This window comes from Macaca thibetana, chromosome 20 (genome assembly GCF_024542745.1).
Source record: "Macaca thibetana thibetana isolate TM-01 chromosome 20, ASM2454274v1, whole genome shotgun sequence".
NCBI lineage: Eukaryota > Metazoa > Chordata > Mammalia > Primates > Cercopithecidae > Macaca > Macaca thibetana.
In genome coordinates this window covers 9,650,787-9,677,550 of record NC_065597.1, presented here as the reverse complement: position 1 = coordinate 9,677,550, position 26,764 = coordinate 9,650,787, and the positions used below count along the sequence as shown (strand labels likewise).

General features: G+C 47.3%; 2 protein-coding genes across 3 annotated transcripts in view; one reads left to right on the top strand and one right to left on the bottom strand.

Moving 5' to 3' along the window:
• The window catches only part of CA7 (carbonic anhydrase 7), an 836,404-nt gene that overhangs the window by 312,142 nt on the left and 497,498 nt on the right, over window positions 1-26,764 (bottom strand). The gene's annotated exons all lie outside the window — the stretch shown is intronic.
• TK2 (thymidine kinase 2) overlaps window positions 1-26,764 on the top strand; it is a 42,922-nt gene that overhangs the window by 3,196 nt on the left and 12,962 nt on the right. For both annotated transcript variants that reach the window (XM_050774962.1, XM_050774961.1), the window contains exons 3-6: window positions 5,980-6,054; window positions 11,090-11,143; window positions 18,693-18,782; window positions 21,065-21,138. In XM_050774962.1, coding sequence (XP_050630919.1) covers window positions 18,699-18,782; window positions 21,065-21,138 — 158 coding nt within the window. In that variant the 5' untranslated portion in view covers window positions 5,980-6,054; window positions 11,090-11,143; window positions 18,693-18,698. The remainder of the gene's footprint in view (window positions 1-5,979; window positions 6,055-11,089; window positions 11,144-18,692; window positions 18,783-21,064; window positions 21,139-26,764) is intronic.

Genomic DNA, 26,764 nt, shown 5'->3' with positions numbered 1-26,764 from the left:
TTGTATCCTTCAGGTAGATTTGGTTAAAGCTTAAGGGATGATTGTGAAAGTATTTGAAAAACCCTCATTGTGTTATGGGGAAGGTCAGTTTCATCTTGGGTTGGGCAGCTCAGATGTGAGGGAAGCTCTATCGACCACCACCCTCTCCCCCCAGTGCTGAGACTGATGGGTGGGCAGGGGATCAGAGAGAAACCTTGAGGGTCAACATATGTGGGTTCAGGGATCAGGGTGGCTTTGAGATGCTGGCTCTGGGCTGGGGCTGTGACTAGTGTGAGGTTGAAGGTCAAAGGAGGGTCAGGTTGGTGTCCACCGGGATGTTGGGTGCTTTACTGGCTGGGGTAGGGAGTGATATTTTGGTCACCAACCAAGGCTCAATTCCTTAAGAGAACTGAAAGTTCCTAGCTCCTGTGGCTGGAAAGGGGGTGGCTAGGCAAGTGGCGGCAGGAGTACCGTGGCTGGGATCTGCAGAGGGTAGACAGTGTGGGCAGGCCCCCAGGGTGCTCAGGGTGATAGAGAGCTTTTGGGAAGTAGTGAAATCACACAGAAAGGATTGAAATGCTTGAGATTTGTGGAAGTTTATTGAAATTAGGAGAAGGATATGCCAGCAGGTGCCATAGAAGGGGAGGGAAATGCAAAGTTGAGCTGGATGGTAATTAATGTCTTATTGTTTGTTTATATATTTAAGAGACAGGGTCTTGCTGCGTTGCCCAGGCTGGCCTCCAGCTCCTGGGCTCAAGTGATTCTCTGGCATCAGCCTCTTGAGTAGCTGTGATAAGTGTGAGCCACTGTGCCTGGCTATTTATTAGTTATTGAGCTAGCATTGATGTGAGCTGGGTCTGTTCTCTGTGTTTTTTGGGTGTGGTTTGATGTGCCCCCAGACACACAGTAGCTAGTTCATAGAAAGTGGTATGGAGCCTGCATTCAGGCTCAGGACTGTTTGTAACCATTCAAGTCCTGTGAGCTCCTTTGTGGGAGGCACTGGGCTAGGACCTGGGGACCTGGCAGTCAAACAGCCCTGACATTTGGGAATCTGCGGTCTGTCTGATGGGGGAGGTCTGTCTGATGAGGGAGACAGCAGTAACTAGGAGAATGGTGGAACTAGAACAGCAGTGAGCATGGGGGCTGTGAGTAGGGGGCTGATGACTGAGAGGAGCTTTGGGCAGCGCCTTATTGCCTGCTGGGAGATGGAGGAGAGTTTGAGGCAGGAGTGTTGTAACAGGTACAAGTCACAGAAGAAAGAGAACCTGCAGGCCTGGGCATGTGGCCAGTCCCTAGAGAGGCAGCTGGGGAGGGCTGGAGGATAGGTGCAGAGGGACTGTGAATAGGTCTTAAAACCCAGAGTCACTGAAGGGCTTTACCCCCACCCAGCACCATCCAGGTTGCCTCTCAGGGAGCGATGTGAGGGACCACGAGTGGAGGGTCCAGCTGGGCCAGACTGGAAGGAGAGAGACCTTAAGTAAACTAGAGATGGCACACAGCCTGCAGCTGAGTGGGAAAGCAGGGCCGAGGGGAGTTGTTGGTTGGTTGACTGGTATTGCTGGGTGAGGAGAGATGTCCAGAGTGTTGACGGTGTCTGGGTGGATAGTGCAGCCATCACATGGCACAGTTTACAATATCAAATAATTGAGTATCACAACAAAATTTTTTAATAAAATAGCTGGACAGAACAATATCCAACAGGGCCATGCCTAATGGCTCATACCTGTAATCCGAGCACTTCGGGAGGCCAAGGTGGGAGGATCACTTGAGCTCAGGAGTCTGAGACCAGCCTGGGCAACATGGGAAAATGCTGTTTCTACAAAAAATAAAAAAAATTAGCTGGGCATGGTGGTGTGCACCAGTAGTCCTAGCTACTCGGGAGACTGAGGTGGGAGGGTTGTTTGAGCCTGGAAGGTCGAAGCTGCAGTGAGCTGTTATTGCATTGCTGCACTCCATCCTGGGCAACAGAACAAGACCCTGTCTCAAAAAAAAAAAAAAAAAAAAAAAAAAAAAAAATCAAATAGTAAGGAGTTCAATAAATTGTGACAGATCTTATGTAATGGAATATATAAAGTCATTAAAAACCATGTTTTTGAAAAATAGTGACCTGGGAAGGCACTCACTATGTAAAAGATGAAAAAAAAATAACAAAACCAATAAAAGTATATGAAGTGTGATTCAAATGAAAGAAAAAAAAAACTGTCCTTAGGAAACAAACAGGAAAGAAATATAAACATTAATGCCGAAATTCTCAGTCTAGTTAAGAGATAGTTGTGGGGTTAACAAGGAGCATGTAAGAGAGAGTTTGGGGTGTGATGGGGTAAAAGTGTCTTCCCTTAGTTATTTGAATGTTAAATGAAATTAGCTGGGTTCCTTTTTAAAACAGCTTTACTGAGTTATAATTTGCATACCACAAAATTCACCCGTTTTAAGTGTGTAATTCAATGATTTTTAGTAAATTTGCAGAGTAAACAGCACTACAGAGTAAACGCCACTACAATCTAATTTTATTTTATTTTTATTTTTTATTTTTTGAGACAAAGTCTGGCTCCGTTGTCCAGGCTTGAGGACAGTGGCACAATCACGGCTTACTGCAGCCTCGACTTCCCGGGTTCAGGTGATCCTCCCATGTCAGCCTTCCAAGTAGCTGGGACTACAGGCACATGCCACCATGCCTGGCTAATTTTTGTTTTTTTAGTAGAGACAGGGTTTCACCATGTTGGCCAGGCTGGTCTCGAACTCTTGCCCTCAAATAATCCCCTGCCTCGGCCTCCCAAAGTGCTGGGATTACAGGCCTGAGCCACTGTGCCTGGCCACTGAGAATGTATTTCTTAGCACAAGAATGCTTAATTTCCATTTTTAGAAAAGATTAAATATTGTTATTTATAATAGGGATAGATGGCTCGTCACAGTTTCAGTTATAATTATGGAAAATTGGACTCAAGGCCTCACAGCAGAGGAAAATGGAGATAAATTGTAGTGCAGTCACAGAGCGTTGGGCCAGGCCGGCCATGTGCTTCCATAGCATGGGGACCATCTCCTTTTCACAGTTTCTTATTGCTTTCCTCCACACACTCGTGAGCTCTTTGGCCGTTGCAACGGGGTCCTGAGTACACAGTACCTGGCACAGCATAGGCCTTCAATAAGCAGTTGAAACGTGCTCAAAGATGAGGACTGCATAGAAAATATTTGGCATGAAATATGCTCACATGTCATGGGGTTTATCTCTTAGTATTGGGATTATGGTGATAGTTTCTCCTTTTTGATTTTCTGTATTTTCTTCAATGGGCATGCACTCCTCTTATAATATTTTTAGACATCACTTTAAAAAGAAATGTAAAGACTCCCTTTGCTTGCTTCCTGTTCCCCCTTCCATTTCAGGGGAACTTTGTGAGATTCTTCCTGTGTTGCCGGCTCTAAACCGGAGGGCAGGTTGGCTGAGCTCATTCAGGGCCTGACATTCACCAATTCTTCAGGATTTCATGCTGGGAATAGGAACACGTTTCTGGGAGAAGGGCTTATCTGAACAACCTGTTAAAATGCTGCAATGAACAGGAAAGAAAAAAGGCTATGTAGAATGATGTCTAGATTGAGCTCTTTTTATAGATCTAGGAAGAGGAAAAGTTTTCTTTAAAGAACAGTAAAAAAATTAAATCCATTAGTGCCCTAATGGGGTCTTTTCATGCCCTTTTGTTCATTCCCTTGGGTTCATTTTGTAGTTCGGGGCTCGAAAGGAGTGGGCTGGGAGGGACCCAGGATGGGAGAGTGGCCTTGTGTCTCCTGGATACCTGTTAGGATCAAGGCAGGAGGAACCTTCTCCACCAGCTGACAGAGTTCTAGTTGCTGGGGAGACTTTAGTGGAGTGGTGTGAGATGGCCCACTATGACCTGGTGTTTATGTGAGGTGTGACTGAGGCTCCATCAGGAGTTGTGAGAAGCGGCCTGGATGTGAATTCTAACTCTGACTCTTCCCTTGCCAGGTCTGGCACTCGGGCAAGTTACCTACGTTGCCCAGGTTTCTCTGGGTGCCTCCAGCCTGAGTGCAGAGGAAGAGGCCTCTGTGCAGCAGCCGGGCCTCTCTGACTGTGTGTGCCCCTGGAGGATGTCTATCATGTGTTCTCACGGGCCAATTTGTCTTCTTATGTATTGAAGCTGCCCGTTCCCTGTGGCCATCTGCTGGAGCCAGAGCCACTGGGCCTGTGTCATCAGCAGTGCCTGGCTGAGCAGAACTTGGTCAGAATCACTGGGCCACAGGATCAGGGGCTCAAGCCCAGAGTCTGATTTAGAGGGTCTGGATGCTACCTGGTGCCACCTCGTGTTTAACCAGCTCCTCTGGTGCATCTGAAGCAGGCGTCTGTGGACTAGACGTGGAGAAGCTCTGCTCCAGCCTTGTGGTACCCAACCTTGCCTGCACATTGAAATTCGCCTGGAGCGCTTTAAAAGTTACTGAGGCTTGGCCGGGTGCAGTCGCTCACGCCTGTAATCCCAGCATTTTGGGAGGCTGAGGCAGGAGGATCACCTGAGGTCAGAGTTCAAGACCAGCCTGACCAACATGGAGAAACCCCGTCTCTACTAAAAATACAACAATTAGCCAGGCGTGGTGTCGGGCACCGGTAATTCCCAGCTACTCAGGAGGCTGAGGCAGGCGAATCACTGGAACCCAGGAGGTGGAGTTTGCGGTGAGCTGAGATTGTACCATTGCACTCCAGCCTGGGCAACAAGAGCAAAACTCTGTCTCAAAAAAAACAAAACCAAACAAACAAAAGCCCCCCAAAAGTTATTGAGAGTTGGTCAGGCATGGTGGCTCACGCCTGTAATCCCAGCACTTTGGGAGGCTGAGGTGGGTGGATCACCTGAGGTCAGGAGTTTGAGACCAGCCTGGCCAACATGGTGAAACCCTATCTCTACTAAAAATACAAAAAATTAGCCAGGTGTGGTGGGCACCTGTCATCGCAGCTACTCGGGAGGCTGAGGCAGGAGAATGGCTTGAACCCAGAGGTGGAGACTGCAGTGAGCCGCGGTTGCGACATTGCTCCAGCCTGGGCGATAAGAGCGAAACTATCTCAAAGAAAAAAAAAGTTACTGAGGCTTGAGTCTCAGTCTAGAGATTGTGGTGTAATTGGTCTGGGCCGTGGCATCCCTGTAGAGATTTTTAAAAGGTCCCAGGTGGTCCTAGTGTATAGCCGGAGCTGAGAACCGCTGCCTGGAATACCTTCTCTCCCTAAGATGAGTTACTTCTAGGATGCTTCTTGGTTTTTGGTATAGGTAGGCCTCAGATGGCTGTTTCCGGCCCCTCGCACTAGTGCCATGACCCCTTTTCCCTCCCAGGTGCAGTCAGTGTGAGCAGAGTCTAGGTTCAAGCTGTCCTTGCTTTATTGTCTTCTACAAGCCTCATTTTTCTTTTCTGTGAAAAATGTTAGGACTTACCCTTCTCAGGTTTTGGTGAGGTTACATATGATAATGGTGTGTTACCTGTCTCAAGGATTGGCCTGTGACAAGGTGCTTAACAAAGTCCTTGCTCTTTTTTTCTTCTCTCCTTTCCTAATAATTTCCAGTCAGTGACCAAGTGCTTTTTTTTCTGTAAAGCAGTGAATTCGATTCTAGATAACATGTATGTGTTTCCTAGCCTCAAAGCCATCGCTTAGGCTCTTGTTAAGGAGGCAGGACACTTAGGCCTAAAATCTAATAGTCTGTGGGGCTGAACTAGGGAAGGGCAGAGCTGGGCTGGGCAGACAAGCTGTGTATGGTTTAGGAGTTGACGTAAAGGAGGGTCTGGTCTCGGGGGACCAACCTGAGCCTGCCACTCGGGGAGGATCAGCTTATCTGTTATTACTAACAATGGGGCCTTGCCAGTTTCCTGAGGAGGGATTTTGGTTTACATTTGAAAATCTTGTACTGAACCATTTATGCTGTTCACCTGAGCCCTTTCCCTAGCCATCATTCCCTGAGGTTTCCCTGGTCACTTGAGTTCTGACTCTAATGTGCATTTGTCTTTTGCCAGATCTGTGTCGAGGGCAATATTGCAAGTGGGAAGACGACATGCCTGGAATTCTTCTCCAGCGCGACAGACGTTGAGGTACGGCCTCCACGCTAGGTTTGAAGGAAGCCGTAACCTAGGATTTTCCTATTGATGGCTCTCTTTTGTTACTGCAGAAGCTACAATTTCTATACTTTTATAGTCATTTTCTTTCCTTCTTCCCTTTCCTGTTTTTACTTCTGTTAGAAATATATGTATGGCCAGGTGTGGTGGCTCATGCCTGTAATCCCAGCACTTTAGAGGCTGAAGGGGAAGGATCACCTGAGCCCAGTAGTTTGAGAGTGGCCTGGCCAACAAATTATCCCCTTGATGGGATAATTTATAGAGGGTGTGGACTAACCTTGTCCAATAGGACTATAATTTGAGCCACAAGTGCAAGCCACAGGTGTAATTTAACATTTCTAATAGCCTCATTAAAAAAAACAAAAAGGGCCGGGTGCTGTGGCTCAAGCCTGTAATGCTAGAGGCGGAGGCAGGTGGATCGCTTGAGCCCAGGAGTTCCAGACCAGCCTGGGCCACATGGCGAGACCCCATCTCTACAAAAATATGCCAGGCATGGTGGGGCGTGCCTGTAGCCCCAGCTACTTGGGAAGCTGAGATGGGAGGATTGCTTAAGCTCAGGCAGAGGTTGCAGTGAGCTGAGATCACGCCATTGCACTGCATCCTGAGCAACAGGAGTGAAACCCCGTCTCAAAAAAAGAAAAAAACCCACAGAAAATAAAAAGGACATTTTATTTCATATAACGTATGACAAATGTGATCTTGTCAACATTTAATCAATATAAAAATCACCAATGAGCTATTTTGCATTCTATCTTGTTATACTAAGTCTTTGGAATATGATACTGGTTGAGCATCCCTTATCTGAAATGCTTAAGACCAGAAGTGTTTTAGATTTCAGAATTTTTCAGATTTTGGAATATTTGCATAAACGAAATGAGATATCTTGGGGATGGGACCCAAGCCAAAACACGAAATTCATTTATGTTTCATATATAGATAGCCTGAAGGTAATTTTATACAATATTTTAAATAATTTTGTGAATGAAACAAATTTGTCTTAAGTATTTATGTGTGGAATTTTTCATTTGAAGTGTCATGTCGGTTTTCAGAAAGTTTTGGAGTTTGAAGCATTTAGGATTTTGGATTTTTCAATTAGGGACGCTCAAACTGTTTGTAAAATAAGTGTAACTTAGAGCATATCTTAATTTGGACTGGTCACATTTCAGGGTCTCAATAGCTGCTTGTGGCTCATGGCCACTGTATTGGACAGTGCAAGTGTTGACTGCCCTAAAGTCTGGTTAGGAAAAGAGTCTACATGGGTGAGAAGAAAGGTCAGGCTATTGAGCAGGGCTAGAAGTGTGACATCCGAGACAGCAATGTCTGAGCAGTGGGTATTATTACTATGCATAGGCAATTAATTTAATTTCTAGTTCATTTAAAGCGTAGTCACTAAAACTAACTTCAGAGATGTTTAAGAATCATCTCTACACTAAGACATTGACCTGTCTTACTTGTTCTAGATTTTAGTGTTTTAATCTTCTCTATTGATGGCTCTCTTTTGTTACTACAGAAGCTACAATTTCTATACTTTTATAGTCATTTTCTGTCCTTCTTCCCTTCCTTTCCTGTTTTTACTTCTGTTAGAAATACATGTATGGCCAGGTGTGGTGGCTCATGCCTGTAATCCCAGCACTTTAGAGGCTGAGTGGGGAGGATCACCTGAGCCCAGTAGTTTGAGAGTGGCCTGGCCAACATGACGAAACCACATGTCTACAAAAAGTACAAAACTTAGCTGGATGTGGTGGCACGTGCCTGTAGTCCCGGCTGCTCAGGAGGCTGAGGTGGGAGGATTGTTTGAGCCCAGGAGATTGAGGCTGTGGTGAGCCATGATTGTGCCATTGAACTCCAGCCTGGGTGACAGTGAGGCCCTGTCTCAAAAAAAAAAAAAGAAAAGAAATATATCTATATATATAGTTTGATAAAAATAATAAACATTGTATAGCCCTTGTCCTGCTGTGTTCATGTGCTGCTGTGCAGGAAAGAGTTAACATAGCAGACCTAAGACTTCTGCCCTTTAGAAACACCTGCTTGCAAGGGTGGTCTTTGACTGGCATCTGGGAACTTAGATCTTGGGAGTGCCCCCACCATTCCTAACTGATAACAGGCTCTGTGCCTAAACTGTTTCTGCAAACAGTGTGGTTTATGCTGACACCTGCTTTCTTCCTGGGAGTGCGGAATTTTGGTACATGTCAGGAAGTGGCTGCCTGCATGGCTGAGCGCTGATGAAAACCTTGAACTCCCAGGTTCAGGCCAGCTTGCCTGCTGGACAACATTTCACATGTATTGTCACATCTTGTTGCCTGGGGAATTCAGTGTGTACTGTGCAGTTCCTCTGGGAGAGGACCCTTGGAAGCTTGTGCCTAGTTTCCTCCAGACTTTGTGCCCTGCCCTTTTTCCCTTTGCTGATCCTTTTTTCTTTTGCTTGCTTGCTTTTTTTTTTTCCCCCCGAGATGGAGTCTCGCTCTGTCACCCAGGCTGCAGTACAGTGGCGTGATCTCAGCTCACTGCAACCTCCACCTCCCCGGTTCAAGCAATTCTCCTGCCTCAGCCTCACAAGTAGCTGGGATTACAGGCGCCCACCACCATGCCTGGCTATTTTTTTTTTGTATTTTTAGTAGAGATGGGGTTTCACCATGTTAGCCAGGTTGGTTTCGAACTCGCGACCTCAAGTGATCCACCCGCCTCAGCCTCCCAAAGTGCTGGGATTACAGGCGTGAGCCACCGCACCCGGTCCCCTTTGCGGATCTTGTTTTGTGTCCTTTTGGTGTAATCCATCTTAGCTGTGAGTATGACTGTGTGCCGTGTCCTGTGAGTTCTCATGGATCATCAAACCTGGGGAGGAGGGGGGTCTTGGGGACTCTTGACACCTGTCCTGAGTGATATGACTCTTAATGGCACTTTAGAAGTGCTTATAGTCTCACTGAAGGCCTTGGAGCTGATTAACAACAATGATAGTTAACATCCAATGAGTATACTGCTATTTGCCCAGCACTGTTAAGGGTTCATCATAAATACCAAATGATCTCATCCTCCCAAGAAGAGTCCCTCTGAAGTAGGTACCATTTTTACTGCAGTGTTAGATGAGGAAACCATGGCTCAGTGAGGTTTAGTGGCTTGTCCAGGGTCACTTGGCCAGTGCGTGATACAGCCGGATCCCAGCCCAGGCTGTCTGGCTGCAGGGGCCACACCCTTGTTTGGTTCTTCTGTGCTATGAAGAGCTTTCTTGGCTTTAGGAAGACCACTCTCCCTTCAGATCTGAGCTCCGTGTGCCCTGACCTTCCCAGTGAGGTTATGCTTCCTGATGGAGCATTCCCTGGCCGCTCTGTACCTCTCTTTTATACCACTTCTTGGGGTTTGAAAACATGTTGGCTTCTGTGATTACCTGAGTAATGACTGCTTCCCCTGGTAGGCTTAAGGTTCTGTGAAGGCAAAGGCTGGGCTGGTTTTGCTATTGTTGTATCCTCAGTGCCTAGCATGGGTATCTGGCAGACAGTGGGCACTCAATAAATGTTTGTTGGGTGACACTGCTGTGGATGAAGCACCCCTGAACTGGGTCAGGGAGCAAGGCTCCTTGTGACCCAGACTCTAGTGGGCCTATGTGGTGTTGTGTATGCTACTTAGGGGCTGGGAAGAAGATCTAGAAGAAGGAGAGGGGGTTTGAGAGGGGCAGTGGGAGGGCATATTTGAACTGGATTTTGAAGGGTATATAGGAGTTTTCCATGTGATGAAAGTTGATGTGAAGTGGGATGGGGTGGGAATGCTGGGCACAAGAAACAACATAAGCAAAGACACAGAGGTGTGAGGGTGAGGGGTGATCCCTTCCCTCCCCTCCCCTCCCCTTGCCTCCTTCTTTCCTTTTTGAGATGGAGTCTTGCTCTGTCACCCAGGCTGGAGTGCAGTAGTGTGATCTTGGCTCACCGCAACCTTTGCCTCCTGGGTTCAAGTGATTCTCCTGCCTCAGTCTCCCAAGTATCTGGGATTACAGGCATGCGCCACTACATCTTGCTAATTTTCGTATTTTTAGTAGAGATGGGGTTTCACCATGTTGGCCAGGCTGGCCTTGAACTCCTGACCTCAAGTGGTCTGCCTGCCTCGGCCTCCCAAAGTGCTGGGATTAGAGGTGTGAGCCACTGCGCCCAGCCAGGATGGTTACTTTTCAGGAGTTCCATGCATTGCCTGCCTTTGGTCTTTTGTACAACACCTATGGCCCCTTCTCACATGTACTCTGAAAGTTCCCAGGTGGATCCTGGCACTCTGAAGATCTTGGCCTCAAGAACACCACTTAAATCTTTTCTGGCGCACACCTGCATACCCAGAAAGGCTCTAGCAGAGTCTGGGGTTGTCCCAGATTTGTGTGTCTAGACCACAGATGGAGGCTCTAGAAATGCCCAGCAGAGATCCTGATATGTGTCTGAAAACACACAGGATGTTGGAGAAATTGGCAGTCATCCTAAAAGGTACAAACAGGACCAGAGGGAAAGAATGCCTCCAATCAGTGAGACAGGGAGCGTACTAAAGAAACAGGGACTCTCAGCAGCCAGCGCACCCAGTGCAGTGATCAGAGGCAGGAAATGGAGGCAGGTGGCCTGCCCAGGCCTAGCGCTGTCCAGTGTCCCTCCTGGCTTCACCCGCCCACCTGCCAGCTTGATGTGGTAGGCAGGCAGGGCTGGGATAGAATACATTGAAGAGGGATGGACAGAGCCAGCTCTGACCTTGGGGAGGCTACCAGGGCAATAGAGAGGTAGGACGTACCTATGCTTGGCACATTGGGTACAGGGATGGATAGAGTTGTTCTCAGGATGTTTCTGGAAGTAATGTGAGGAAGCCGTGTCTAGTTAGAGTTGTGACCTCACAGGGGTTGTCAGCTATTTTGGCCTACCTTGGGCACCCAAATTTGGATAGTCTTTTTCTCTCTTTTTCCCTTCTCTCCTTGCTTTCCCCTCAACACTTACATACTTTTATAGGATTCAGCACTGAGAAGCAGCAGTTCTGATGTTTTCTTTCCTTCCAGGTGTTAACGGAGCCTGTGTCCAAGTGGAGAAATGTCCGTGGCCACAATCCTCTGGTGAGTGGGTTGTTGGTTGCATGAACCCCCGGCTTCCCCTTAAGCACCCGAGAATGGTGATGCCTCTGCCTGAGCCTGAGACTGCCCAGGCATCCTCTGTGCTCTTAGCTGAGTTGGAGAAGACCAGGGAGGGACAAGCAGAAAATGGTGGCATGTTGGCGTTCTGAGGTCAAGGATCTCTGAGGCCTGCGTGGCTAGGCACAGAGCCCAGGGACTTCCTATCCCATACTATTCCCAGTGGCCAACCTCAGCCACTAGGGGTGTTCATTTCTTGTTGCTCATTCCAATCCTCCCCTCCCCTAGAAGAAACCTATCAGAACCCAAGACTTCTCAGACCTAACCCCCCAGGACCTATCTCTAAGTAACCAGGATCCTTGGTGGACCCCTGACTTGGGTTTGCAACTTGGCCCTGTCTAGTAACAGGGGCCGCCTCTGGCTTACCTGGAAGCCGCCAGCCTGCTTTCCCAAGGGTGAACCTAGCAACAGGGGTTGTAGTGTGCTGTGGCCCTTCCTTCACCTTCCCCATTTTGAAGTTCTGCTCTGGCTGCTTGAGAGAGATGGGTAGAATCTGGGTCCTGCAAGAGTTAGAAGGGGATGTTGATTCTGAGCTCCCGTCCCGTGAGGTAGGGATGATTAGTCTCATTTTTCAGTTTAGGAGATTGCACTTAAATAAGTTGCCTGAGAAGGCCGGGCGCGGTGGCTCAAGCCTGTAATCCCAGCACTTTGGGAGGCCGAGACGGGCGGATCATGAGGTCAGGAGATCGAGACCATCCTGGCTAACACGGTGAAACCCCGTCTCTACTAAAAATACAAGAAAATTAGCCGGGCGAGGTGGCGGGCGCCTGTAGTCCCAGCTACTCGGGAGGCTGAGGCAGGAGAATGGCGTGAACCCGGGGGAGCGGAGCTTGCAGTGAGCCGAGATCGCGCCACTGCACTCCAGCCTGGGGCACAGAGCAAGACTCCGCGTCAAAAAAAAAAAAAAAAAAAAAAAAAAAAAAAAAAATAAGTTGCCTGAGGTCACACAGCTAGTAAATGGACTTGGAAGCCTGTGCTGCCCCCTGATTCCTTTTTTTTTTTTTTTTTTTTTTTTTTGAGATGGAGTTTCAGTCTGTCTCTAGACTGGAGTGCAGTGGCGCGATCTCGGCTCACTGCAAGCTCCACCTCCCGGGTTCAAGCGATTCTTCTTCCTCACTCTCCTGACTAGCTGGGACTACAGGCGCCCGCTACCATGCCCAGCTTATTTTTGTGTTTTTAGTGGAGACAGGGTTTCAGCATGTTGGCCAGGATGGTCTCAATCTCCTGACCCACATGATCCACCCACTTCAGACTCCCAAAGTGCTGGGATTACGGATGTGAGCCACCGTGCCCGGCCATGCCCCCTGATTTTTAGCAACACAATTGGCATCTCCTGTGTGGTTCATTAGACTCCGAGTTCTACTAGGAGCAGGGACTGTGTCTACTTTGTTCACTGTTATTTGCTAAAACCTAGGCGCACTGCCTAGCACTTAGCAGGGGCTTGTGCATTCATCCATTCATTCAACCAATATTCAGTGCTTGTCAGCCACGTGGCAGACACTGTTCTGGATGATATGGCAGTGAGAAATTCGAAGCTCTTGCTCTCCTGCCCCTAGTATTCCAGTGTGGGGAGCCAGAAGGCAAACATATAATCTGGTGGGTGGTGATAGGAGCTAGGAAGAAAACTAAAGCAGGTGAAATGATGTTTCTTAAATAAGGCAAAACCTCTCAGTCTTTCAATAAAGAATCCTAAAGAGACATGAGAAGAATTTCTTCTCTGTGCATTCGCAAGAAGATGGAATGCCAGTCATCTTCTTTGAATATCACAAAGAAACCTCTGTAACATTCATATTCTCTAGAAGCCAAGGAGGAACCCAGGCTCGGTTATTAAGTAAAACAACTAGAGTTACAGGTGTTAGGGATCATAAGTGACATTTCCCAGGACAGAATCACAGCCTCAGAAGTCTGAGTGTCCTTGTTACAGATAGCCTTTTCAATGAGAGTTTCCTAATAAAAAATACAATAGAAGTAGCTATTTTTATATAAGTTTCCACTCTAGACCAAAAGAAAGATCGATACTTTGAAAAATCTTAATTCATCACTTTATCTGAATTGGTTTTCTGATGAAGAAACATGACTGTTTCTGTGGCCATCAGGCAAGAGGGAGTGTTTCTCCTAGCCTTTATGAGATTTTCTCTCAACTGCTGTCAGAGGAGTCTGCAGTTCTCAGTGAAGAGCACTGGAGTTTCATTAGTTTGCACCAAGAGAAAAATGAAAAGCAAAAATGAGGAAAAGGCCGGATATGGTGGCTCATGCCTGTAATCCCAGCACTTTGGAAGGCCAAGATTAGAGGATTGCTTGAAGCCAGGAGTTTGAGACCACCCTGGTCAACATAGTGAGACCCCCATCTCTAAAAGAAATAAAAAATAAATAAAATTAATTTAAAAATGAGGAAAAGAGCAGAACAGGTTTCTTAGCAAGTACGCTGGAGCATGAAGTGTTTTGCACCTAGAGGGGATGGAGAGTGATTGAGTAGGTGGGTGGGCTTCTGTTTTACATGAGATAAGTAGGGAACGTGTCTATGATAAGGTGCCTAAACATGAGGGTGTGAGCACTGCAGATACCTGGATGAAGAGTGTTTAGGCAGAAGGCGCTGCAGATGCAAAGGCCCTGAGGTGGGACCATGCTTGGCATGTTTGAGGAACGCTAAGTAAGCTCATGTGGTTGGAAGCCAACCAGGCCAGAGGGAGAGTTGTAGGAAATGAGAGAAGGCCCTGTGGGCCATGATAAGGGTTTGGATTTCATTCTGCTTGCAATGGGAAGCCACTGGAAGGTTCTGAGCAGGGGAGTGGCAAGAACTGATTCATGTTTCACAGACTTACTCTGGTGGCTGGACAGACTACAGAGGGCTCAAAGCCATTCACTGAATGACTTGTGTGCATGTTCCTTGGTGATTTTATTTTATTTTCTGAATTTCCAAAGAAAAGGAATTTATTTTTTACAGTTAGAGCAGCTGAGAAGTCCAAGGTTGAGAGGGTGCATCTGGTGAGGGCTTTCTTGCTAGTGGGGACTCTTCAAAGAGTTCTGAGGTGGTACAGGGTGTCACATGGTGAGGGGGCTGAGCATGCTAGGTCAGGTCTCTCTCCCTTTTCTTATAAAGCCACCAGTGTAAGATAACCCATTAACCTATTAATCCATGAATAGATTAATCCATTCAAAAGGGCTGTGCACTCCTGACCCAATCATTTCTTAAAGGCACCACCTGCTACATACTGCCACATTGGGGATTAAGTTTCCAACACATGAAATTTGGGGGATTCATTCAAACCAAAGCATTACTTTTTAAGGATTATCTTAAAGAGCTTAACTTTTTTTAAAATTTAAAACTTATTTATTTATTTATTTATTTATTTATTTATTTGGAGGGTCTTGCTATATCACCCAGGCTTGAGTGCAGTGGCACAATGATAGCTCACTGTAACCTTGAACTCCTGGGCTCAAGTGATCCTCCTGCCTTGGGCTCCCAAAGTGCTGGGATTATAGGCATGAGCCATTGCACCTGGCTTTCTTTTCTTTATGCTAGAAACATTCAAATTATTCTCTTACAGCTTTTTTTTTTTTTTTTTTTTTTTTTTTTTTTTTTTTTTTTTTTTTTTTTTGAGATGAAGTCTCACTCTATTACCCAGGCTGGAGTACAGTGGCATGATCTTGGCTCACTCCAACCTCTGCCTACCAGGTTCAAGCGATTCTTCTGCCTCAGCCTCCCAAGTAACTGGGATTGCAGGCATGCACCACCATACCCAGCTAATTTTTTTGTATTTTTTTGTAGAGATGGGATTTCACCATGTTGGCCAGGCTGGTCTCAAACTCCTGGCCTCAAGTGATCTGCCTGCCTCAGCCTCCCAAAGTACTGGGATTACAGGTGTGAGTCACCGTGCCTGGTCTCTTCTAGCTATTTTGAGATTCACAACAGGTTATTGTAAACTATCGTCACCCTATTGATCTATCTAACACTAGGTGTTACTTCTTCTATCATACCATATATTTGTACCCTTTAATCACTTCTCTTCATCCCCCTCTCTTCCCTACCCCTTCTGGCGTCTGGTAACCAGTAATCCACTCTGGAACTCCTGACCTTAGGTGGTCCTCCCACTTTAGCCTCTGAGTAGCTGTAATTACAGGCTCAAGCCACCGAACCCAGCAACTGTCTAGCTCCATGAGATCCGTTTTTTTTTTTTTAGCTCCCACATATGAATGAGAACATATGATATTTGTCTTTCTGTGCTTGGCTTATTTCACTTAACCTAATAACCTCCAGTTCCGACCATGTTACTGCAAATGGCAAGATTTCATCCTTCTTCATGGCTGAATAATATTTCATTATGTATATATACCATGTTTTCTTTAACCATTCATCATTGATAGGCACTTAGGTTGATTCCATACTTGGGCTACTGTGAATACTGCTGTAACAAACATGGGAGTGCAGATATCTTTTTAATATACCGATTCCCTTTCATTGGAATATATACCCGATAGTGGGATTGCTGGATCACATGGTAGCTCTATTTTTAGTTTTTTGAGAAACCTTCATACTGTTGTCCATAGTGGCTGTACTAATTTACATTCCCAACAAATATGTATGAGGGTTCTCCTTTCTCCACACGTATCGCCTGTCTTTTTGATATAAGTCTTTTTTTTTTTTTTTAAACAGAGTCTTGCTCTGTCACCCAGACTGAAGTGCAGTGGCGTGATCTCAGCTCACTGCAACCTCCACCTCCTGGGTTCAAGCGATTCTCCTACCTCAGCCTCCCAAGTAGCTAGAATTACAGGTGTGCACCACCACACCCAGCTGAACTTTTTTTTGTATTTTTAGTAGAGACGGGGTTTTACCATGCTGGCCAGGCTGGTCTTGAACTCCTGACCTCGGGTGATGCACCTGCCTCAGCCTCCCAGAGTGCTGGGATTACAGGCCTGAGCCACTGCCCCTGGCCTGATAAAAGCCATTTTAACTGGGGTGAGATGATATCTCGTACTTTTGATTTGCTTTTCTCTGATTATTAGTGATGTTGAGCATTTTAAAATATACCTGTTGGCTGTTTTTATGTCTTCTATTGAGAACTGTCTATTCAGATTTTTTGCTAATTTAAAAATCAGAATTTTTTTTTTCCTACTGTTGAGTTGTTTGAGCTCCTGATATATTCTGGTTATTAATCCTTTGTCAGATGGGTAGCTTGCAAACACTTTCTCCATTCTTCGAGTTATCTCTTCACTTCGTTGATGGTTTCCTGTGAAGCTTTATAGCTTGATTTAATCCCATTTGTCTGGTTTTGCTTTAGTTGCCTGTGCTTTTGGGTCTTACACAGAAAAGTCTTCGCCCAGACCAATGTCCTGGAGCATTTCCCCAGTGGTTTCTCTTAGTAGTTTCTTAGTTTCAGGTCTCAGATTTCTAAGTCTTTAGTCTGTTTTTGATTTGATTTCTGTATATGGTGAGAGATAGGGGTTTAGTTTCAGTTGTTCTACATATAGTTATTCAGTTACCCCAGCACCATTTATTGAAGAGATTGTCCTTTCCCCACTGAATGTTCTTGGTGCCTTTGTCAAAGATGAGTTGGCTGTAAATGCCAACTCTATTCTCTATTCTGTCCACTGGTCTTTGTGTCTGTTTTTATGTGAGTATCATGCTGACGTGGGTACTTATAGCATTAAAAAAATTTTTTTTGAGACAGGGTCTTGCTCTGTCACCCAGGCTAGAGCACAGTTGGCATAATCATAGCTCAATGTAACCTTGAACTCCTGGGCTCAAGCGATCCTCTTGCCTCAGCCTCCAAGTAACTGGGACTACAGGTGTGCACCACCATGTCTGGCTAAATTTCCTTATTTTAATTTTTTAGAGACGAGGTCTCACTTTGTTGCTTAGGCTGGGCTTGAATTTCTGACCTGAAGCAACCCTCCCTCCTTGGCCACCCAAAGTAACAGGATTACAGGCAAGAGCCAGTGCACCCAGCTGTTACTACAGCTTTGTAGTAAATTTTGAAGTCAGGCGGTGTGATGCCTCCAACTTTGTTTTGTTTTTGTTTTTGTTTTTGCTTAGAATTGCTTTGGCTCTTTGGGGTCTTTTGTGGTTTCATATCAATTTTAGGATTTTTTTTTCCTATTTTTGCAAGACTGTCATAGGTATTTTGATAGAGATTACATTGAATCTGTAAATTGCTTTGGGTAGTATTGTCATTTTAACAATATTAGTTCTTCTAATCCATGAGTGTAGAATATCTCCTTTTTTGTGTGTGTTATCTTCAGTTTCTTTCATCAGTGTTTTATAGTTTTCCTTGTATAGATCTTTCACTTCTTTGGTTAAATAGATTCCTAGGTATTTTACATTTATTTATTTATTTATTTTTCGAGACAGGGTCTCACTCTGTCGCTCGGGCTGGAGTACAGTGGTGCGATCTCGGCTCACTACAGCCTCTGCCTCCTGGGTTCAAGCGATTCTCATGTCTCAGCCTCCAGAGTAGCTGGGATCACAGGTGTGCGCCACCACACCTAGCTAATTTTTTTGTATTTTTAATAGAGACAGGATTTTGTCATGTTGTCCAGGCTGGTCTTGAACTCCTGGCCTCAAGTGATCCACCCGCCTGAACCTCCCAGAGTGCTGGGATTACAGACAGGAGCCACTGTGCCTGGCTGTTATTTTATATTCTTTGTAGCTCTTGCAAATGGAATTCCTTTCTTGATTTCTTTCTCAGATTGTTCACTGTTGGTGTGTATACATGCTACTGATTTTTGTACGTTGATTTGATTCCTGCAGTATTACTGAGTTCGTTCATCAGTTCTAACAGTTGTTTGGTGGAGTCTGTAAGGTTTTTTTTTTTTTTGGTAATTTCAACTTTTATTTTCGTTTTGTGGGGGTACATGCGCAGGTTTGCTACCTGGCTATATTTCACGATGCTGAGGTTTAGGGTATGATGGATCCCATCAAGTAGGTACTGAACATAGTACCCAATAGGTACTTTTCAACCTTTGCCCTCTCCCTTCCTCCCCACTCCAGGAGTCCCCAATGTCTATTGTTGCCATCTTTATGTCCATGAGTACCCATTGTACCCTCTTGTAAGTACCCACTTAAAGTGAGAACATGCAGTATTTGGTTCTCTGTTCCTGCATTAATAAGCTTAGGATAATGGCCTGAGTCTTTAAGCTTTTCTAAGTGTAAGATCATGTTGTCTGTGAACAAGGTTAAGATGACTTCTTCCTTTCCAATCTGGATGCCCTTCATTTCTTTGTCTGGCCTAATTGCTCTGGTCCCTTGGAGACTTTCCGTAGGCTCCTATGATAGCTGTTACCATACCGTCCTCTAATTGTTTCAGTGTCTGCCTTTGTCCACCCTGCTGTCAGAGCCCTGTGATCATGCTGGGTTCATCTTCAGCCCCAACCCTGCGTGTGTAGATTTCTTGAGCTGTCCTTCAGTGTCTTGTGAGACCAGGGTCCTCCTGCAGATGCCACTCTGACGGAAAGTGCTGTGTTTTCCCTTCTGCAGGGCCTGATGTACCAAGATGCCTCTCGCTGGGGCCTTACGCTACAGACTTACGTGCAGCTCACCATGCTGGACAGGCATACTTGTCCTCAGGTACGTTTCAAATGCTCAGTTTCAGCCTTCTTAAACATTTTCTTCAGACTTGGGGTATGTGATTGCCAGGAAGGGAAACTTCACAAGGAAGCCAGGCTAGGCCTTCAGTGCTGTGCAGGCCTCTGTGTGTGGGGCCAAGGTCACTGGCTCCTGCAGTTCTCTTCTGACCAGCCTCTAGTGCCCCTACCCACAAACCTCAGCCAGCCAGGTGGTGCCCCTGTCAGGTGAGGACCACTGCTGGACTCAATGCCATTTAACTCAGTTCTTCTCAAAGTGTGGTCCCTGGACCAGCAGCAGAAGCATCACCTGGAAACTTGTTAGAAATGCACATTTTCAGCTGGGTGTGGTGGATCCCACCTGTAATCCCAGCACTTTGGGAGGCCGAGGCATGCGGATCACCTGAGGTCAGGAGTTCAAGACCAGCCTGGCCAACATGGTGAAACCCCATCTCTACTAAAAAATACAAGAATTAGTCTGGCGTGGTGGTGCGCACCTATAATCCCAGCCACTTGGGAGGCTGAGTCAGAAGAATGGCTTGAACCCGGGAGGCGGAGGTTGCAGTGAGCTGAGATTGCATTACTGCACTCCAGCTAGGGTGACAGAGTGAGTCTCCATCTCACAAAAAAAAAAAAAAAGAAATGCAAATTTTCTGGTCACATCCCAGACCTGCTGAATTATAAATTCTAGGGATGAGGCCCAGCAATCTGTGTTTTATCAAGCCCTCCAGGTGACTTGAATGCATGCTTTGTTTGTTTTCATATTTGAGAACCACTAATTTAACCTTCATGGGGTCTGGCTCTTAGTTCAAATTCTTGAGACAAAGAATCTGATTGGTTCAGCTTTGGTCAGGTGTCCAGCCCTGGTTCAATCAGGTGTTGGATACATGACCCCAAGGCACAAACATGGCTGCTCAGGCCTATTCCATCAGTGAGGGTGCATCTAGAGACAGTCTCTTAGAAGAAAGGGGGTGAGGAGGTCCTGATCGGCACCTATGTTTCAAGGCTGTAAGCACAATCTATGATGCCAGCTTTAAGGCTCTGCATGAAGGAGACAGACTATCCCTACAGCATTTAACACTGGCACAGCTGCTGGACTGGACAGTTCAGTCCCAGTCTGGGTACCTGCAACAATAGCTACCACTCTTCTGTAAATCTGTCTTTTCAAATTGAAAGATGTGAGCGGGACCTTTTTGGTGAGTAAAAATTTCCATCTCCCCAAATATCTGTCTAAATGACACAAATCCACAAATCAAAAGATCTGAGGTTAACGCGTTTTGCCTTTGCTAATCTGCTTTTCCTGAGCAGGCACTCAATTGCAAACCTAAGTTGTATCTAATGATATTTGGATAGGAAGGGATGTAAGTGTGCTCCTCTATTTAAGGAAATCTACCTTGGGAGGCAGAGAGAGATGGACAGACCAGGAAGGATGAGCAGAAGGAGACAGAAGGATGAATGGGGAGCTAGGAAGTAAGGAAAGAGAGGATGGAAGAATGGAAAGGAAGATGGATGGGCAGAGGATGGATGGACAGAGGGACAGCAGGGAGAGGGAAGAAATGCCTGGGTTTTCAAATGCTTTCAATCTGCCTCGGATTTGTTGGCCCAGGTTCCATGGGTGCTGTGGACCATGGCCAAGTGAGAGTGCTGTTTGTCTGCCTGGCATCAAGGGTCAGGCACCTTTTGCTTCCCAGAGGAACGCTGGACAAAGGGCAAGATCGTCTGCAGAGGGTGTGAGCATCCTGGCAGAGAGGGGTGCTGTCAGGCTGTCTTCCTCCCTCTTGGGCATCGTCCTTCCCAGTTTCCATGGGCAGAGCCCCCAGAACGTCACCGCCAACCTGACCCTCGTGGGGCTGTACTTCATGCATGCAGTCCCTCCACTTAAGCAAAGTCACCCTATTTAGGTCCGTGATAGTCACCACATGTTGCCACAAGTGGACAGCTTTGGATGGTTTCTACAGGGCATGGCCGTGTTCCAATTGAGCCTCACCTCCCATCAAAGAGGTGGCTGCTGATGAGCCATCAGCCTCAGCATTGCTGGGCCATGTATGCAGCTTTGGGGTGTGGGGCAGGTCAGGGTGGAAGGGGCACATAGCCTGAGCCTGGTGGCAGATGTGGCTTCTCCTCCCAGCAGAGGAGTGAGGAGGTCCTCCTGCCTCACTCTCTCCTCCGCCTTGATTCTCATATTCAGCAAAGTCCCCAGGCAGGGGAAGTAACAGACATTTCTCAAGGCCTCCTGGCTGTCTCCTCTTCCCCTGAGTTTGTGATTCTCTTTTTGCTTTCCTTTAGGTGTCATCTGTACGGTTGATGGAGAGGTCGATTCACAGCGCAAGATACATTTTTGTAGAAAACCTGTATAGAAGGTACTGTAGTTTGCATAATTGATAATTTATTAAACTACTAATTTTTCAAAATGAAATAGAAACTTGTTTATTTGATTGACAGATTCGGAGTACCCGCTGTTGTATCAGTTAACCATTGCCATAGCAACGTGGTATAACAAACAGCCACTAATCCTCATGGCAGACAGCTATCTGCATTCGTTGCCCAGTCAGCCAGGTTGGTCACCAGGCAGCTCTGCTGACCTTGGCTGGGCTCAATGAGATGTCTGGGAATCAGCTGATGTAGGAGGGCCTAAGCAAGGGTGACTGGAGGTGGCTTATCTCTCTTCCTCTTGCCTGTCACCCTCCTTCTGGGACCAGCAAACCAGCCCAGGTGTTCACTTCTCACGGTGACAGAGGGTAGAAGCAACAGCAGAGATGTAAGGACATGTCTTCAGGCCTCTGCTCCAAGTTAGCTAACATTCCATTGGCCAAAGCAGGTCACATGGTCACATGAGCCCAGGGTGGAAAGGTGGGAGGGTCCAGTGAGTTACACAGCATGGTGCAAGGCTATAGGGAAGGGTGGAGAGTTGGGCAAGTCAGACGCATGGTGTGCATCGCATTTGTTGTGTTTTTCGCTAAAAGCTTCCCTCATGAGAGCGGACTCTGTGATATATACCTAGTTAGGGGGCTTCTGGTGGCCCGTCAGTGCCAAGGGCTCAGGCATGGGGCCCTCCATCCCTGTGCTCAGAGACTGCTGATTTCTCAGGGTCTTGGGGAAATGGGTTGCAGACCCCACCTGTCCCCGCTGTGAGCTTGGGATACTGCTGTCCCTCCCTCTCAGAGCTGTTTGGATGTCAGCCTGAAGGCCCTTCCTCCCACTGTCATCTGCAGCTGCCTTCCTAAATGTCGCCCTCTCTCCTAGCCCTCCCCGACCACCCTGTCTAGATAGGGCAAGCTCCTTGTTAGTCTTTGTTTCGTTTTTGGTTTTGGTTTTTGTTTTTTGAGGCAGGGTCTGGCTCTATCACCCAAGCTGGAGTATGGTGGCACGATCTCAGCTCGCTGCAACCTCCTTCCCCCAGGCTCAAGCCATCCTCCCGCCTCAGCCTCCCAAGTAGCTGGGACTACAGGCACACACCACCACGCCTGGCTATTTTTTTTTGTATTTTTAGTAGAGACAGGATTTCATCATGTTGCCCAGGTTGGTCTTGCACTCCTGGGCTCAAGTGATCCTTCTGCCTCGGCCTCCCAAAGTGCTGGGTTTACAGGTGTGAGCCACTGTGCCTGGCCCCCTTGTTATTCTTAATGACTACCTTCTGTTAGTTTTCTTTGTAGTATTTAAGGCAATCATATGAAATGATTTAACCAATTATGACCTACAAAAATGGCAGTTTTGTGTGGTTCAACTTAGTATGTGTCTAATTGTTTATTGCCTGCCCCGCCCCTCCACACGAGACCATAAGCTCCTAAGGGCAGGCACCAAGTTTGGTGTCCTTGCCTAGTGTGGACCCAGCACAGAGCGAGCTCCTGGTTGATACTTGTTAGCTATTGTTGGATGAGGGGACCTGCGACTGTGCTTTGGTCTCCAGCCCAACTTGTTCTCCAGGCTCTGGCCCCCTGCTGTTTTGTACCTTTCATTTGAGGGGCCGCTAAAAAGGCTTCTCCTAGGAGCCCTGAGCTGCCATGGATCATACTTTTGAGCCTGTATCACCCCCACAAAATGAGAGCCTCTGCTCAGAACATCAGAGCAATGCTGTGGGCTCAGGGGCTGGCAGCCAAGGTGAGTCCTGGCTGTGGCTTTGCCCCCTGACCTCAGACTTTTCTTGTGGGCTGCAGCTTGCCCTCTCAGCAGGTGGCATTCCTGACCTTAGAGCCCCATTTTCACCTGACAGCCTGGGTTTCCAGGTGTCCACTGCTAGGTTTATCCAGCCCTCTGCCCTCAGCTCCTGCTCTTTAGCACCTCAGCCAGAGGGAGGACAGGCAGGACAGAGGAGAGCGAGAGCAGAAGGGAGCCCCTGTTATGTTTGTGTACTGCTCTGCTTAGAAGTGTACTGCTCTGATTAGAACTGTAGCCCAAGGTGGAGGTTGCAATGAGCCGAGATCACACCACTGCACGCCAGCCTGGGCAACAGAGTGAGACTCTGTCTCAAAAAAAGAACTGTAGCCCGAGGAACAGATCTTGGCGGTGGGGTAGGATTACCTGTGAACCTCACAGAGTGGGGCTGTGTCTGTCTGTGAATCACATTCAGCTTGGCCTGTTTTGTGTGGGCCCAGTGACTCTTAATGCTTTTTTTTTTTTTTTTTTTTTTTTTTTGAGATGGGCTCGTGCTCTGTCACCCAGACTGGAGTGCAGTGCCATGATCATGGCTCACTGTGGCCTTGATGTCCTGGGCTCAAGAGATCCTCCCACTTCAACCTCCTGAATAGCTGGGACTACAGCACATGTCACCATTTCTGGTTAATTTATTTCTTATTTTTTGTAGAGACAGAGTCTCCCTGTGTTGCCCAGGCTGGTCTCAAAACTCCTGGGCTCAAGTGATCCTCCTGCCTCAGCTTCCCAAAGTACTGGGATTACAGGCATGAGCCTGATTACAGCTGTGCTTGGCCTGATGGCTCTTTTTGAAGCTAGTAATCTGGAATGGAATGGCCAGAGGTTAAGGGGAGAGGATAGAGTGTGGCATTTGGTGGGCCTGGGTTCTATCCTGGCTCTGAAGTTTGCTCTGTTTATGAGGAAGACCAAGTTTCTAAATTTCTCTGAGCCCATCTCTCATCTCTGATTCCTCTCATCCATCTTTGAAGAGCCTTTTGACCTGCCGCCTCCTTCATGTCTTAGGACCCTTTTGCGGGTCCTTGCCCACCTTGGTCTTTATTAAATTTGTGAGTTCCCGAGTCCCACCCCCAAACCTGTAGGCCACCCAGCGCCAGGTAGATTTCCTCAGGAGCCATTTGTCTTTGTCTGGCCCGGGTCACAGTTCCTGCTGATGGCCACAGGCTTTGTAACTCCATGGGTGGTAACTCCCACCCATGGTCCTGTGTCATCACATTTCTGATGTGTCAGTTCTGTATCTCCCAATCTCTATGGTTATGGCATTGGTCCGGATGACATGGGCCTCGCCTGGAGCTGTTTTGTGGGTGGTTTAGGAAGAGAATGTAGCTTTTAATTTTTTTAGCTCTTTTCCTGCCCTGATGACTTTGTATTTATGTCTCTCCCCGGCCCTCCCAGAATGCATGGCCTCTGTGGTTAGGATTTCTGTGGGACAGTGAACCACAGAAGAAACTTACAGTGTCCTTCTTTCTGTTCTTGGGATCTAATTGTTTTAAGTTCATATGGCTTTCCGGGGGCTGAGATTCCCCTGAAGACCTTGTTGGGGCCTTGAGACCCATCACTGAGATCTCTTGAAGCCAAAAGCTGTCAGTGGGCATGTGGCCTTGGGCACTCCAGAGGCTGCTGGGAGCACTGTGGCTGCCCGGAGGGCCAGGCTATCCACCATGGTCTCTAGGGAGATGAGAAAAGGTGGTGTTCCTCAGACCCTTTCATGGAAATCCTCTGAAGGCAGAGGAAAGCTTCCCATAGCACTGCTTACTCATCCTCCCAGCCCCTGTGGTCCAAAGCAGCCACCTGCCAACAACCTGGAAGTTTCTTGGAGTCTCCTGTTTTAACCTAGAATTCGTTAGGATTTTGCATTTTCCTCCATAGTATGTTCTTGTTTTGTATCTAAAAATAATAATTTACATACTTATCATTGAGGACAATGGATGCTGTATTAAACACCATGCTTTGCATGTGCCTTGGAGTTCCCACACCCTCAGCCACATACCCCAGAGTCCCTAAGTCCAGGAGGCAGAGAACAGAGGGGTAGGGGTATTCAAAACACCTTCCCAGGGCGTGATTCACTTGTGAACTGCACCTGCTTATGTGTTCCCTGGAAACTGGGGCGTCCGCTCTCATGGTTAAGGAACAGGGCAGGGACCCATGGACAGGAGCTGCATTTGTTGTCTGGTTGTTGACCCTATTGGGCAGATACGGAACTGAGAAAGGATTACAAAGCCAGTGCTCCTTCCTGATCGGGCAGGAACTAACCACAGGAGGGGAACGTGTTCTGAACCCTGCTGTGTGGGGGCAAGCAGCAAATGAGGAAGTGGCAGGAGGCATCTAGATTTCTCTCTTCAAGGCCAAAGGCTTCAGGGCCCACTGGGGCCCCCAAAGCTGAGAATCCTGAGGTACTAGCCCCTGAGGTACTCTGCCTCTTCCAGACAGGCCTTACTCTAAGCTTCTCCCACGATCACCTGTGCATCTTGTTTACGGGTAGATTCCACTTCAGTAGCACTGAGGTGGGGCCCGAGAGGCCACATTTCTAGCAGGTGCCCGGGTGGGACCACACTCCTGCTGGTCAGGGATCACACTTTGAGGAATATGGGCCTTACAAAAAGGTGGCAGGGCCAGGTGTAGTGGCTTATGCTTGTAATCCCAGCACTTTGGGAGGCAGAAGGGGAAGGATCACTTGAAGCCAGGAGTTCGAGACCAGCCTGGGCAACAAAGTAAGACCCCCATCTCTACAAAAAATAAAAATAAAAATTAGCTGGGCCTGGTTGTACACATCTGTAGTCCCAGCTACTCAGGAGGCTGAGGCAGGAGGATTGCTTGAGCCCAGGAGGTCAGGGCTGCAGTGATCCATGAGCATGCCACTGCCCAAGTGACAAGTGACTTAGTGAGACTTTGTCTAAAAAATAAATTAATAAATAAAAAAGGCTGGTAGCCAGGTGGCCCACAGGGCACCCTCTATCCCTGTGCTGCGACCCTTTTCCCCTGGAGTTCTGACGGTGAGGTGGGCTTCCTTGGGGCTTCACTGGACCTTTGGGGGTCATAAGAGCAACAGCCCTGGCCTGAGGATTGTCTTCGGGGCCATGGTGAAAAGTTCTGCGGGGTGCAGGATTTCCTGTTTCCTGCATCTGGCCTGTCGTTTCTTAATTTCACCTTTGTTGCTTCATATTTGGGTTGCTGGGGGCTATGTTGTGTTACCTTTGTTTTTAAGGTTTCTGAACTTATTCCTAGGCCAAGAGTCAGGCAGCCATAGGGCAAAGTAAAAAGTATTTTTAGCCAGAGCCACAGAAAGGATGAAGGGAAGGAATACCAGAGCTTGGCTACTCTCCGGACAACTCCAGCTGCCCTCGATGCAGTGGTCATCCACAACGAAGTATTACTGAGAAAGTAGATGTGGGTTTTTTGTTTGTTTTTGAGATGGAGTCTTGCTCTGTTGCTCAGGCTGGAGTGCAGTGGTGCGATCTCAGCTCACTGCAACCTCTGCTTCCCAGATTCAAGCGATTCTCCTGCCTCAGCCTCCCAAGTAGCTGGGATTACAGGCGCCCACCACCATGCCCAGCTCATTTTTGTGTTTTTAGTGGAGGTGGGGTTTCACCGTGTTGGCCAGGCTGGTCTCAAACTCCTGACCTCAAGTGATCTGCCCACCTCAGCCTCCCAAAGTGTTGGGATTACAGGTGTGAGCCACTGTGCCCGGCCAAAGTAGATGTTTTTAGAGGTTTCTGCTCCTCCAATGCAGATTACTATCATTGTTACTACCTATGCAAAATGTAGCATAAAACCGAGTTTGGCTGGGTCCTTTGCCCATACCTAGAATAAGGTGTCTTGGTTCCCACCTGCAGGGAGTTC